At 43.6% G+C, this 16,109-nt stretch overlaps 1 protein-coding gene across 1 annotated transcript in view; it reads left to right on the top strand.

Annotated features, from left to right (window-relative positions):
- The window catches only part of LOC122679044 (translation initiation factor IF-2-like), a 38,368-nt gene extending 22,493 nt beyond the window's left edge, over positions 1 to 15,875 (top strand). The window contains exons 2-3 of the mRNA XM_043879294.1: positions 5,123 to 5,240; positions 15,740 to 15,875. Coding sequence (XP_043735229.1) covers positions 5,123 to 5,240; positions 15,740 to 15,800 — 179 coding nt within the window. The 3' untranslated portion in view covers positions 15,801 to 15,875. The remainder of the gene's footprint in view (positions 1 to 5,122; positions 5,241 to 15,739) is intronic.
- The last annotated feature ends 234 nt before the right edge of the window (positions 15,876 to 16,109 follow it).

The raw sequence follows: 16,109 nt of genomic DNA, 5'->3' as shown, positions 1-16,109 counted from the left end.
GGCAGTGGAACCGTAGTAAGTCAGGCACCACCAGTAGGTGACTATGGAGAGGGAGATGACAGGATACCAACTCAGCTAATGAACCTTATGCTTCAAGGGCAGACAGAAAGTGGAAGGAGACATCAGCATATCTGTGTTGTTTGTCTTGTTATAACAAGCACGCAATGAGTTTATGATTTTTTTAATAAAGTGAAAAAAATTTTGAGAGAATAGGTTTGAGACATGGACAGAAGATGGCTTATAATCTAGTTTCTGTCACTTAATAGTTGTGAGAGATTAGGTAAAGTATTTAACCTCAGTCCTCATCTGTAAAGGACTTCCCTGGTGGCTCAGACAATAAAGAATCCACCTGCAACACGGAAGACCTGGGTTTGATCCCTGGGTCGGGAAGATCCCCTGGAGAAGCGAACAACTACCCACTCCTGTATTCTGGCCTGGAGAATTCCATGGACAGAGAAGCCTGGCAGGCTACACAGTCCATGGCGTTCTCAAAGAGCTGGACACGACCGAGCAACTTTGCCTTTCACTCATCTGTAAAAGGGGAGTAATACCTACATCTCCTTGTGTGATTAAAGGCAGTAACATATGCAAAGCAGATTATAATCCCTCTGTAAATGTTAGTTTGTTTTTCCCTCTATACACACAATTTGTAGTAGAATATTGAAACACAAGCAAAATATGTTGACTATGGTACCAGTGTGTGTTATCCTGATGTGCGCGATGTGGCATTGGCCTACCAAAGGGGTGATACAGTGGCTCTGCTTGCTCCCCTTAGTCCTTATAGAGATGAAGAATAATGTGCAATGGTGCCATGCCTCTCTGGTGTTATTTACCTGGTGCCTCAGTTACAAGTAACCCAGCTGCAACCTAGAGAGGAAGGAAGAGGGCCTCTGAATAGCCAAAACAGATGTCTGACAGTCAGGCTCCTATGCGATCATTTATTCTTACTTTAGATAACCCGAACAAGCTTTTCCAGTAATGATGCTATGGCAGTTACCCAGAGCAGACAGGAGGGTCTGAGCCCAGGCGTGCATGGAAGACTAAAATGCGAACACAAGTACTCAGGAAGCCAGATGGTCTGGGGCTAGGCCCTGTTTTCACAATGAATAACTGGTCTTCATAATGACGATGCTGAATTATTAGGGAGAAATTAATTCATGCTTCATATAATCTTGTAAAGGCCCCTAATTAGGGGGTTATACAGTCTAGAAGTATTAGCTGCAAAGATGATTAAACTTTTCAGCTCCATTGTGTAAAAAAGTGAGTTTTGTTTTGGTATTAGTGCCAGAATATAACAGAGGTCTTTATCCTATGAGGGAAAGATAGTATAGCTGCCTGTAGTTAGAAGTCTGGACAGCCACCCGTGGCAGGTGTTAGAAATTGTTCAAACAGGATTTTTAACTTGGAACAACGGAATGATCTCTCGCAAATACATTATTTGCTTTTTGACTAAAAGAATATCCATAGTCTATAATTGAAAAATCCGTGGGGCCTGGTCAGTTTCGGAATTCAGAATTTTTCAGATTTCTTAAGCAGTAGTAGGTAATGTAGTAACCCCAGCAGAGTCTGACGTAGCATACGATGGTCAAATATGTTAATATTTTTGTAGTGAAGTATTTATTAGGACAAATAGTGGGTAGTTTATTTATTTATTTATTTATTTATTTTTTATTTTATTTTTTTTTTTTTTGGGGGGTAGTTTATTTAAATAACAAAATCACCAACATGAAATAGTGGGATGAATACAGAATGTAAATACTCTAGTAGTCTTATTTCTAAGAAAACATTTTATAAATCTTTCAATATACACAGGTTTGAATTCAGCTAAATATGCCTGTGCAAAGACAAACGTGAACATCCGTCGCCCCTGGTTGCTTGAGCGTCTTTGGGGGAGGAACCTCAGTGCCTGTCGCCAGCAGCAGCCGGAGCGCCCCCTGATGGCAGGAGCAGAACTAAGGGCCATTTTAAGTACTTTTCCTCAGGTCAAATGCTTCGTTAATTTAGGTTTCCATCTTAGCAGTCCCTCTTAAATTGTGAAAACCACCATAAGCTCACGCTCATTGATAAATGCGGCATGGTTCAAGGCTAGCCCCTGACTAATCACACATTTTCACCATCTCATGTAGGGCTGTTTTTTTCCACCTGTGTTTACAAATTCATCTCCATCATCACTGTTATCCTCATGATTATCTATATTTAAAGCCATTTCACATGGTCATTAGGATAGCTACTATCAGAAAACCAAATGACAGGTATTGGAAAGGATGCAGAGAGATTGGAACACCTGTGCACTGCTGGTGGGAATGTAAAATGGTGTCGTCACTGCAAAAGTGTGTGACAGTTGCTCAAAAAACTAAAAATAGAATTACTATATAATCCAGCAATCCTACTTCTGGCTGTATACTAAAAAGAATTTAAAACTGGGTCTCAGAGGTATTTGTACCCCCATTTTCATGGCAGCACTATTTTCATTAGCTAAGACATGGAAGCAACTCAAGTATCTGTCACTGATGCATGGATAAGCAAATTGTCAGCCTTAAAAAAAGAAGGAAATTCTGCAATATGCTACAGTATGCATGAACTTTGAGGACATTAGGCTAAATGAAATATGCCAGCCACAAAAAAGACAAATACTATATGATTCCACTCACCTGAGGTACTTGTTGTTGTTGTTCAGTCGCTCAGTCGTGTCCAACTCTCGCAACCCCATGGACTGCAGCGTGACAGGCTTCCCTGTCCTTCACTACCTCCCAGAGCTTGCTCTAACTCATGTCCATCAAGTCAGTGATGCCATCCAACCATCTCATCCTCTGTTGTCCCCTTCTCCTCCTGCCGTCAATCTTTCCCAGCATCAGGGTCTTTTCTAATGAGTCAGATCTTCACATCCGGTGGCTAAAGTATTGGAGCTTCAGCTTCAGCATCAGTCCTTCCAATGAATATTCAGGATTGATTTCCTTTAAGATTGACTGGTTTCACCTCCTTGCAGTTCATGGGATTCTCAATGTCTTCTCCAAAACCATAGTTCGAAGGTATCGATTTCTTCGGCGCTCAGCCTTTTTTTATTGTCCAACTCACATCTGTACATGACTACTGAAAAAACCACAGCTTTGACTATACAGACCTTTGTCGGCCAAGTAATGTCTCTGCTTTTTAATACCCCATCTAGGTTTGTTATTGCTTTTCTTCCAAGGAGCAAGCATCTTTTAATTTCATGGCTGCAGCCACTGTCCACAGTGATTTTGGAGCCCAAGAAAACAAAGTCTGTCACTGTTTCCATTGTTTTCCCATGTATTTGCCATGAAGTGATGGGACTGGCTGCCATGATCTTCGTTTTTTGATTGTTGAGTTCTAGGCCAGCTTTTTTTCACTCTCCTCTTTCAACTTCATCAAGAGACTCTTTAATTCCTTGAGATACTTATAGTATTCCAAATCATAAACACAGAAATTATAATGGTGGTTACCAGGGGCTGAGAGGAGGGAAGTCTGGGGAGTTAGTGTTTGTAGGTAAAGAGTTTAAGTTTTACAAGATGAAAAGAGTTTTGGGGATGGATGATATGGTGATGGCTGTGCAACAGTGTAACTGTATTTTAATACCACTGAATTGTACACTTAAAAATGGTTAAGATGGAAATTCCCTGGCGGTCCAGTGGTTAGGACTCTGTGCTTTCACCGCAGGGGACACAGGTTCAGTCCCTGGTCAGGGAATTAAGATCCTGCATACTGTGTGGTGCAGCCAAATAAACAAAACACTAGTCCTTAAAAAAAAAAAAAAAGATTTAGCAAATATTCACTTACAAAAAAAATAGTTAAGATGATAAATTTTATGATGTGTAATTTTACCACACACACACAAAAATGCATTCACACACACACACACACAAAGCCGCTTCAGCATTTTCTCACTCACGACATGCCCAACGGAAGTATCGTCATCAACGTGGAGTGTTTCTTTGATGTCAGTTCATACTTTTAGCTCATAAACTTTGAGCAAAAAGTAGTCTTCTCATTAGTGATAGGAAATACTTTAAAGTATTCATCGCTGGATTTTGCTTCAAACATCACTGTAGACCAAAAAATACAAGCATGATTAAAAATAAACTTTTAATTTTGAATAATCTTAGATTTTCAGAAAAATTGCAAAGATAGTATGGAGTTCCCATGTACCCTGAGCCCATCTTCCACTAATGTTAAATAACCATGGCATATTTGCCAAAAGTAAGAAATTAATGATGGTATCATAGTATTCCTTAAAGCCCACATTTTATCAGATTTCACCAGTTTTCTCATTAATGGCCTTTTTTTCTTTCCTGGTCTGGGATCCAATTCAGTTTACCCCAGTGCCTTTCATCTTCATGTCTCCCTGGTTTCTCCTTGAAACTGTGGCTGTTTCCTTGTTTTTCACAACTTTAAAACTCTTGAGAAGTGTTGGTGAGGTATTTTGAAAAATGTCCCTCGAATTGAGTTTGTCTGAGTTTTCTCATGATTAGTGATGGCACGCACTTTTAATGTTTGATGTATCACTATAATTCCAAGCCTGAGCACCTGATGGCATCCTGAAGATTGAACTTTTTCAGAAAGTCTTTGATTCTGAGATCCTTGTTAACTTCAGCAAGCAAGCATCTAGGACAGTATTTGTCTTACTTGTTAAATGATTTTACGTGTTCTTCACCGAGGATAAGTCCACATCGGCATCGCAGGAAATTCAGGGTGGCGTTGTGGAGCACTTCTCTAGGAAAAGTAAAGTCTTGTAGTCCTTCCCAGGCAGCCTGCCTGCAGGGAATGCCCCCTGTGAATCCTCACTGACCCACCACTGTATCTCTGTTACCTGCGTCCTCCTTGTGTCATGCAGCCCAGGTAAATCACACGCACCTTTCCGGCATCTGAGGCGCTGCTCCCTCCAGGCACTGCTGGTTGTCTACTGGGGCAGCGGGCACAGCACACCCACGACCTGTGGTCACTCTGCGGTGTTGTGCGTGTCTTTCTGAGAGTGTATCTCCAGGAAAGAGCAGTTTCGTCTACACTGTCAATTTGTTCAAGAATAAGGTTTTCACCAGGCAGGATTTTATCAGATTCACCCATATAATTTTCTGATCATTAGAAGCTTTTTCCACTTGATTTCCAGATCATTCACACAGTGATGCTTCTTCAATGTGCCTGCTAAGTCACTTCAGTTGGATCCAACTCTTTGCGACCCCATGGACTGTGGCCTGCCAAGCTCCGCTGTGCACGGGATTCTCCAGGTAAGAATACTGGCGTGGTTGCCTTGCCTTCCTCCAAGGGCTCTTCTCCGCTTCTTCAGTATCTATAGCCAGTTCTAATAATGTTCACACATACCTTCAGGTTCTGTTCTTCATGGCATATGTTCCAGATACACATTCCCTTTTTGTGGAATCCACTGAGCCAAAACTTGGTCCAGGTCTTAACTCTTTTGTTCTATGCAACGTTTTCTGTTTTTTTATTTTTACTAATTTTTGTCCATCATCACTATATACCTTAAACAGCACCTGCTTCTTTAAGTCATCTTTAATAATTATTCTACTTCATAATCTCCAGTAAGATGCCTCACAGACTGCAGGATCAAGCTTCTGTAATGACGTCACTGTGCTGTGCTGTTGTTAATGAGAAACACTTCTTTTCTTCTTTTTATCTTCTCACTATTACCACAGGGTATCTTTGACTCTGTTTGACGTTTTTACGGTTACAAAAGAACCAAAAAAAAAAAAAAGCAACAAAACACCAGTATTCAGCAGATATTTTAGGAGGATTGTTATGACACAATTGAGTCTTAGGTCAGTTCAAGCCAGGTTTTGCTTCAAAATAAGTTTTGTGCCAAAGCTATGAAATAACTTTTGGTTTTAAGAGCTCTTAGACTTCAGAATTGCCGATAAGCAACTATGGACCCATTTAAAAAGTCTTTTGCCCATGCCTCATATCAGGTGAGATCTTAGTTCCTGACTAGGGATTGAACCTGCGCCCCCTGCATTGGCAGTACAGAGTCTTAACCATTGGATTAAGGGACATCCTTAATGTCCATCATTATGTCCCTGTCCATACCAGGGACATCCCATGGGCCTACTTTTTTTGGAAGATATTTTTCATGTAGTGAAAGAAATAACAGTTCCCTTCATTAAACAATGTTTCTTGAGCACCTAGGACAGTGAGAATGCATTTTTGTTTGTTTGTTTTTAACCAGAGACCTCTTTAGCCTTGGAGCTCTAACTGCCAAACAAAGGTTCTGTTTGGCACTGAAATTTCATTTATAGAAACAACAAATATTTTGACTTGTATACAAAGTAATACTCAAAATTCTCCAAGCTAGGCTTCAACAGTATGTGAACCAAGAACTCCAGGTGTTCAAGCTGGATTTAGAAAAAGGAGAGGAACCAGAGGTCAAATTGCCAACATCCGCTGGATCATAGAAAAAGCAAGGGAATTCCAGAAAAGCATCTACTTCTGCTTCACTGACTATGCTAAAGCCTTTGACTGTGTGGCTCATAACAAACTGTGGAAAATTCTTAAAAAGATGGGAATACCAGACCACCTGACCTGCCTTTTGAGAAATCTGTGTGCAGGTCAGGAAGCAACAGTTAGAACCAGACTTGAAACAACAGACTGGTTCAACATTGAGAAAGGAGTGCTTCGAAGCTATGCGCTGTCACCTGTTTATTTAACTTCCATGCAGAGCGTGTTATGCACAGCACTGGGCTGCGTGAGGTGCAAGCCGGAATAAAGACTGCTGGGAGAAACATCAGTGACCTCAGATATGCAGATGACACCACCCTTATGGCAGAAAGCAAGGAACTAAAGAGCCTCTTGAGGAAGGTTTAAGAGGAGAGTGAAAAAGCTGGCTTAAAACTCAGCATTTAAAAACAAAGATCATGGCATCCAGTCCCACCACTTCATGACAAATAGTAGATGGGGAAAGAATGGAAACAGTGAGAGACTTGATTTTCTTGGGCTCCAAAATCACTGCCGATGATGACTGCAGCTATGAAATGAAAAAAACACTTGTTCCTTGGAAGGAAAGCTATGACAAACGTAGACAGCATATTAAAAAGCAGAGACATTACTTTGCCAACAAAGGTCCATATAGTCAAGGCTATGGTTTTTCCAGTGGTCATGTATGGATGTGAGAGTTGGGCTATAAAGAAAGCTGAGTGCCAAAGAATTGATGCTTTTGAACTGTGGTGTTGGAGAAGCCTCTTGAGAGTCCCTTGGACTGCAAGGAGATCTAATCAGTCCATCCTAAAGGAAGTCAGTCCTTAATATTCATTGGAAGGACTGATGCTGAAGCTGAAACTCCAATACTTTGGCCACCTGATGCAAAGAGCTGACTCATTTGAAAAGACCCTGATGCTGGCAAAGATTGAGGGCAGCAGAAGGAGATGACAGAGGATGAGATGGTTGGATGGCATCATCGACTCAATGGATGTCAGTTTGGGCAAGCTCTGGAAGATGGTGAAGGACAGGGAAAGCGTGCTGCAGTCCACGGCATCTGAAAGAGTCAGACACGGCTGTGAGACTGAACAACAGCATACAATTCAGGCCATGCATAAGAAATTTGTCAGCTTAATATATATTGCAGCCTCGGTATTTATATTGAAAATGGCTTAGATTTTTTACTGGTTTTCCCACAAATCCGGGGTCTCAGGCTGAAAACTGCCACACATGTCCCAGGTTCTCCACACAGAAGTGAACATACGGTTCTTAGAAGCACGGAGTGGCTAACATGTGGAGCCCCCATATGAAGCTGAGCCACAGGTGTCCAGGGCTCAGGACTTAAACTTAGCATGAGCCCTGAGAAGGTTCATAGATCGTTGTTCTCAAAGCACAAAAGCAAGCAGAAGTAGAATTGGGGCTTCAGAGAAATGAGTGGCTGGGAGTCTGCTGAGGGGGACTAGGAAGAAACAGAAAGACCTGTGGGGGTAAGTGATGCCTGTCCTAGACCTTGTAGGGTGAGCGGCTTCCAGTGGGCGGGTGGGGAGGCACCCTGCCCTGGTGTCCGTGCCCTCGCTCTTCATCAGTAGTTAGATCCCCTTATTTCGCTGAAAGAAAGGCCAAGTACCCTTCCCCTTCTCCCTTGCAACTAGTAGAGACCACCAACTGGAATTCCCGCCGCAGCAGGTAAGCAGAAACGGTGTATACGGCTCAGGCAGTGAGGCAGGAATGTGCGGTGAGTTTGTAAGTCTTCAAGGAGCTGAGGGAAGTAGCAAGATGGCATGAAAGAAAAATAAAGCCTTGTGAAAGAGCCCGACACAATATTTTCCCCCTCCGTTGTTTCTCAGTAGCAGCTCCACACTGAATCAACACAACGCATCACTCAGAGGCCAGCCAGGTGCTGGTCCGTGGGATCGATACCACCCCACAGCAAGAGACATCCTCAGGAAAGCCCCTGTCCCCGGCCCTTCCGTCGGAGGGGGAGAGGCCAGCGCCCTGCCCCTCACAGCCCGTTCATGACCCGGCTCCGGCAGCCCAGCTGTCATCCTGTCAGATACTTCTGTGTATTTAGCATTTACATTTAAAGAAATTACTACAGAGTAGGCCCAATTTTAGCTTACCTTACCTATTAAAACAAACAAACAAAGAAACAAACAGAAAAACAGCCAGAAGAATGAATTTAGAAGACAAACCACTGAAAAGGGTACTATCAATATTTAAGTTCCTACAATAAAAATCCTACAGTAACACCCCAAGGAGTGCAGTCCTCTGCTTTCTGCCTGTTCCCCAGGGTCCCCGGGTTAGAGGTACAGAGGCATTTAGTCACATCTTCAAGTCAGCTTTACTTCCTCGGGATTGTTTCACACACTTACTGGAATTTCAGCCACAGCACAGGTGTTGGTATGGGATGTGACCAGAACTCACATTTTCCAGTATCTGACGAGGGTATTTCAACTGAAAAATAGATGTAAAATCAGTTCTGCCAGAACTGACAGTAAACATAGTAAATCTTTGGGTCTGAAATAGGTGATTTTTGTATAATAACCAAGTATTTGAATTACCAAGAAGTGTCTTAGCAATGGCACCCCCACTTTATGGTCCTAAAATAGAAAATACAGCCACAAAGAATCTCCGTCTAGAAGAAATTTAGTGTGTCGGCACTTCAGATTTGAAAAAATGTCAAGTGTACGGACTCTATTAAGAGGGAGGTGCAAAGTTTTAGTTGGAACCTGAAACTGATGTCATCTTAATTTGTCAAGTCCTCCCCTGAACGTTGCAACCTCGCGCAAGTTCTACCAACCCAATTTTATGACAAGGTATATAGGAAAGAATCCTTAAGTTTATTTACATTGCTTTAAGCATATGAAATACATCCATTTCTTCATCATTTTGCTTAACAGCAAGAGCATTAACGGAAGTTTCTTTGTGTTAATAATCCCTCAGGTACTTCTGCAGAACTCTGGGGCTGCAAATGCATTCTGCAGCACGTGTTGCCGAACGCAACATGTTTTTGGATCAGCAAAACTTCTTGTAAGATGTTCCCTAGTTCCAAGACTTTCTAACTTGTTCTGGATTTCTGGGTATATATTTGCAATTTTTCTCTCCTCCACCCCCGCCGCCCCCGCCCAAAACTACTGCCTGACCTGTGAAACTCAGAAACTTCTAAGTGCAATGGACTGATCCGTTTGACTCCCTTACTGATGTGTGCCATCGACACAGCCCAGGCTCATCAGGGAGACAAAGCCAGGTGCTGTTCTTGTCCCCTGCGGTCCAGGCTTGGTGTGAATCAGGAAACCTTGGCCAGGGCCTCCTGGGGTTTCAGAGATAATAGGGACAAGCGGGTTCTGGGAAGGCTGGTTGAGAAAGAAGCTGTCCAGGGAAGCCACCACATCAGCCTCTGTTACTGTTATTTTAGAGGCTTCGTTTATCATCAGCAAAGCCTGGGCAGCTCTGTAACTGCTAATCCACTTTTCAGTTTCACAAACTTCTCTAGGGTGAGCCTGTTAGAATTGCAGAGTCTCTGGCCCCACCCTGGACCTAGTGGATCAGAACCTGCATTCTTCATAAGGTCTCCCAAATGATTCACCTATGCATTAAAGCTTGATAGCACTGGGATAGGGGTCTTGAGGTGAGCAGAGAAGGGAATTGTGCTGGGTTGACCAGGGGCACAATAGGATGGCCCAACACTGATGCTCGAGCTTGTACCCCCGAGTGTCTCATGGCCCCAAGCCCCTCCGCTGTGTGACGCTCCAGTAGCTCTTAGGCAGCTCGAGTATAGAAACAAAGGCCTGCATTTGGACTGGCCTGAGGCTGGAGATCAGCAGAGGAGGCATGTGGGAAAGAGAGAAGGTGCAGAGTTAAGTGTGCGATCACAAGGATGGTGCAAAATGGCGTTGAGGCTGGGTGGGAAGGGGGGTGGCCGTGAAGGGAGAGGATGACAGCCTGTGTAGTTCTGAGAACAAAGCAGGTTCTCTGGTAAAGTGGGGAACGCTGCCTGGCAGAGCAGCGGTCCGAGACTGCTACATAGGAGCTGTGGAACTGCTGCTAGGCATAGAGATCGTTATGGGTGGAGGAAATGTTCTGTATCTGAAACTGCCTATTATGGTATTCCCTGGCCACATGTGGCTATTGAATACTTGACATATGACTGCTGTGGCTGAGGGACTGAACTCTTACTTTTATTTGATTCTAAGTAAAATAACCACACATGGCTAGGGGCTACCATCTGAAGTTTTTATTTGAAATATAAATTTTCATGCTAAAGAAGGATGCCTCAGTATTTTAGACCTAAAATTAACCCAAAGACACAGAACTCGTCTTACTGTAATTCTCAACTGCGTATCATCCACGGTCTAATAAAACAGAGGGAGAACCACTAAAGGAAGGAAGGAGATCAAGATAGAAGGATGCGGCAGGGAGCAGGGAGCAGTCACACTCTTCTCTGGCTGGTCACCTGAGACCAAGAAGGAGCTTTATGGTGGGTGGGCCAGCGTCTCATTTCCAGGGCAGCAATGGGAACCAGCCTTCAAGAGCTCAGTATCTTGTGCCTGGGATGTCCGTGCCCAAGGAAAGGACTAGGGCTCCCAGGGGAGCCTCCCTCCCTCTGGGGAGGGACACGGAGGACTGGGATTCCTGACAGCTGACTTCCCTCTTCTGCCACCAGGGATTCTCAACTTCAGTTGCCTAAAAATCCCAGGGAGCATGAAGAACCCAGATTCCCAGTCATCCTCCAGAGATTCTGATTCAGTAGGTCTGGAATAGAACCAAGAAGCTGAAAAAAAGTTACTTAGTTTCATTGAGTTTGTGTTAAATACAAAAGGATGTACACAGTGCAAAGTGTATCTTTCTCTAGCCCACCTCCTAGAGCCCAGGTCTCCCACACTCCTGTGATTTCTCTTTTTCACGTTTTAAGACTCACTCCTGTCTGATGTCTGTGGCTCCAGGTGGCCCACTGGCCCTGTTGCACGGCCGTGTTTTGCACGAGTGCACCACAGCTTATCCAGTCTGCCATCGGAGGACAAGTGGGTTGTTTCCAGTTTCTGGCTGTTGGGAAAAAAATGCTGAAAGGAAAGTTCTGGGACGTGAGTCCTAACGCACAGAAGCACACATTTCTGTGTGGTCTGCACCTGGAACGGAACTGCCAGGACACAGTGGTTGTGTCAACAGTAGACCCACCTCCACTTGTCATTGTCAGTGTTGGATTTTTGCCAATCAAGTGAATATATAATCATATTTCATTATGCTTTTAATTTGCATTCCCATCATAATTAATGAAGTTTAGCATCTTTTCAAATATTAATTGGCCCTTTGAGTTTCCTCTGCTGTGAAGTGCCTGTTCAGGGTTTTAACCATTTTTCTACTACATTTTTGAACTTTTAACTGTTTTGCCAGATTTCTATAGGTATTCTAGATACCAGTCCTTTGTTGATTATGTGTTGTGAACATCTTTTCCCACTTTATGGCTTGTCTCTTCACTCACTGGAGCATTTTTTATTTTGAAGTAATCTTAAGACTTCCAGAAAAGTTGCAAAAATAATACCCTCATTTAACTTCCCCTAGTGTTAAAAACGTAACATAATCAGGACATAAACACTAGTATCACGTAAATCGACCCTGAATATTCATTGGAAAGACTGATGTTGGAGCTGAAGCTCCAATACTTTGGCCACCTGATGCGAAGAGCCCACTCATTGGAAAAGACCCTGATGCTGGGAAAGATTGAGGGCAGGAGAAGAGGGCAACAGAGGATGAGATGATTGGATGGCATCACCGACTCAATGGACATGAGTCTGAGCAAATTTCGGGAGATGGTGAAAGACAGGGAAGCCCGGTGCTGCAATCCATGGGGTCATAAAGAGCTGGACAGACAGTGACTGGACAGCCATAACATAGTAAGGTCATAACTTTATTGGAATCTCCCTTAATGTCCTTTTTCTATTCCAGGACCCCACATGGCATTTAGTTGTTGGGTCTACTTAGTTCTCTGACAGTCTGTGGCAGTTCCTCATTCTTTTCTTATTTTTCATGACCTTGACACTTACGATGAGTACTGGTCAGGTGTTCTGTGGAATGTCATCAGTTTGGATTTGTCTGATGTTTTCTCATGGATCAAGGTTAGCTTTTTGACAAGACTGTCACAGAAGTGATGTAGTATCCTTCTCAGTATATCTTACTAAAGAGTACGTGATGTTAATGTGTCTTTAACATTCTTTTTTTAATTCTCATTTTTGGCTTTGCTGGGTCTTGGTTGCTGTGCACAGGCTCTCTCTAGTTGTGGCGAGTGGGGGTTACTCTCTAAGTGCTCGGGCTTCTCGTTGCTGTGGTTTCTCTTGTTGTGGAGCACGGGCTAATGGTGTTAAAATGGAATGAAAAGGTGTCAGGGTAAACTATGTTTATCTATACACATATTAAAAATTGGGCTTCCCAGGTGGCGCTCGTGGTAGAGAACCCGTCTGCCAATTCAGGAGACATAAGAGATGCGGGTTCGGTCCCTGGGTTGAGAAGATCCCCTGGAGGAGGGCATGGCAACCCACTCCAGTATTCTTGCCCGGAAAATCCCATGGACAGGGGAGCCTGGCGGGCTACAGTCCATGGGATCGCAGAGTCGGACACGACTGATGCAACTTTAGCAGCAGTGCTGTAGCAGAAGCATGTTAAAAATCAGTTAACCCTGACACCTTTCATTCCGTTTTAGCACCTTAAGCCCATTCTAGTCTTCCCCATTTCCTTAGCTGTAACTTCTTTCTCCACTAGTGTAATTGGTTTTCGTTTTTCTTTGGCCCATACCACACAAGGGATCAAACCCCAGGGCCCTTGGCTGTGAAAGTGTGGAGTCCTAACCACTGGACCACCAGGGAATTCCCTGTAATTTGTTTTCCATGCCACATAATGTTACCACAAATTCAGTGGCTAGGAACACCACCTATTTTTATTTCAGCTTCTGTAGGTCAGAAGGATCTACCTCTGTGCTCTCCCGGGCTGTTGGCAGATTGATTTCTTTGTGACTGTTGAATTCCTAGCAGCTTATTTTTCAGATCCAGCAATGGAAAGAGAGTTTCTACTGCTTCAAGCCCATGACCTCTAGACTCTCCTTCAGAGGGCTTGCCTGATTGTTCAGTCCATCCAGGAGACTCTTTTGATCTTAAAATCAGCCGATTAGGGACTTTATTACATCTACAAAATCCCTTCACCTTTGCCATATTCTGTTGGTTAGAAGCCTTCACTGAAGGAAGGGAAGGGATTACAGAAGCTGTGACCTTGCTCGGGGTCACCTTAGTGTGTGTCTGGGTCATGGGGTGTGAAACTGGCTCTCATTATCCACCATATATTCCGTTCATATATATTCAATATATCAATATATTCAGTCCTAATATACATACAAAATGACGGAATTGCTAACTGATAACCTTTGTGAGCAGCAGATGACTACTTGGCTTATTTGTCTACAGTTCTTTTCATCTTAGCCTTATATTAATGGTAACCATTCAAAATGCTAATTTCCAGTTACTTAACCACACTTTCAGTGTGGTTATAGTCTCATTTGTAATAGGTCCAATTGTAATTGCTTCCAATTGAGATTCCTCCTTCACACACTCTGGTTGATTTTCATCTTTTATTTTGTGGGGGTGCTGGAAGCATTACTATGGTTTCTAAAAGCCAAAACTATACAAAAGGGACACTCAAGAGACATGTTGCTCTTTCCTCATCCCAAGGAACCTGTCCCAGTCCCTCTCTTCAGCTTTCTTACCTGCCCTCTGCAGGTTTAATAACGTCCCTGGTGGTTCAGAGGGTAAAGCGTCTGCCTGCAATGCAGGAGACCCAGGTCTGATCCCTGGGTGGGAAAGATCCCCTGGAGAAGGAAATGGCAACCCACCCCAGTATTCTTGCCTAGAGAACCCCATGGACAGAGGAGCCTGGGGGGCTGCAGTCCATGGGGTCACAAAGGGCCAGACACGACTGAGCGGCTTCACGTTCTTTCTAAAGGTTTAGCGGCTGGTTTATTCTTCCTGTATTTTGTACAAATGAGCAGATACATGTGTTTTCTTATATTCCCTTCTTTCTTGCATGGAGGGTATCTTACTTTAAATACTCTTTTGCACTTTGCTTTTTTTTTCCACTTCAGAGCCTCAGAAATCACTCCTTATCAGTTCATAGAGTTGATCTCATTTCTTAAAACCAATGAGCATTGACCTCCATTATGCAATGCACCACAATATTTTCAACTCTTCTCCTATGTGTAAACATTTAGGTTGTTCCTAGCATTTTACAGACAATGCTGCAGTGACTAGTCTTCTGGTCAGTATAAATTCAAATGAAGGAGCTAGATAATCTTAGCAGATGTCAAACTGTGAGACCCTGACATACCCATCCCTCACAAGCCCGTGTGCTTCTGAGTCGCCTACGTTAGACTCCGTGCAGTCACTGCCCTTGAGCTGTGATGGAGCTGCTGGATTCCCCTGACACTCCAGTCACCCGGAAGTGGGCCTGCCAAAGACTCAACAGCGCCCCTCCACCTGCCCCGCCCGGGTAGGCGCTTTCATTTCATGCTGCTCCATCCCAAACCAAACGGACCTTATTTTCGTCTTTGGGGTCACCCCTTTTCTTCACCCCTGCCCCCAGTCTTTTCATCTCAGCTGAGAGTTTCAAGAGATAACAAAAATGTATCCTGCAGTAAGCTACTGTTCTAGAATGCCAGTCTTCCTCAAAGATCCCTTCACACAGGAGTTATTCGTTGTGCTTCCTATTCAAATATTCTGAATGTTACTGGCTTATTTAAACTAGAGGCAGAGGAATTCCCTCACGGTCCAGTGCCTAGGGAACTTCCCTGGTGGCTCAGATGGTAAAGGCTCAGCCTGCAATGCAGGAGACCTGGGTGTGATGCCTGGGTTGGGAAGATCCCCTGGAGGAGGGAAATAGCTACTTACTCCAGTATTCTTTGCCCGGAGAATCCCATGGACAGAGGAGCCTGATGGGCTGCAGTCCATGAGGTGGCAGAGTCGGCCACGACTGACGCTCCAGTGTTAGGACTTGGTGCTCCCACTGCTGTGGCCCAAGTCCAATCCCTGGTTGAGAAACGAAGGGCCTGCAAGGTGTGCAGCATGGCAGAACAACAGAAACCAAAACTGAGGACGAGAGTGCCACAGCGGGACATCCGCGGGCCTCAGGGGTGTTGTCCTGCAATGCTTACGTGAGACTGTGTCTGCATTTATCTGGGAGAGGAGCTATGAAGAATCCTACCAAGCTTGCTTAAAAAAGGCTAAGAACCAGTACATTAAATTCTGTATTTGTTTTTTTAACACAGATTGGCTGGAGGGAAAAGGTTCTGGCTGGGGTCATTCCCAAATTCATGTTCAGGTAAATGATTATTCATTTTAGCTGAAAATTTTTAATACATTAATTTATACAAGTTTTTTAAAAAAGTAAAGTGCATATTAAATATATCCTTTGGACAAGTAAAACTAAAAAGCATTCACTTTAAGACAGCATATTAAAAAGCAGAGACATTACTTTGTCAACAAAGGTCAGTCTACTCAAGGCTATGGTTTTTCCAGTGGTCATGTATGGATGTGAGAGTTGGACTATAAAGAAAGCTGAGCACAGAACTGATGTGTTTGAACTGTGGTGTTGGAGAAGACTCTTGTGAGTCCCTTGGACTGCAAGGAGATCCAACC

The sequence above is a fragment of the Cervus elaphus genome, chromosome 21 (genome assembly GCF_910594005.1).
Source record: "Cervus elaphus chromosome 21, mCerEla1.1, whole genome shotgun sequence".
NCBI lineage: Eukaryota > Metazoa > Chordata > Mammalia > Artiodactyla > Cervidae > Cervus > Cervus elaphus.
Note: the sequence above shows the minus strand (reverse complement) of the source record. Positions and strands in the feature narration are given on the sequence as shown.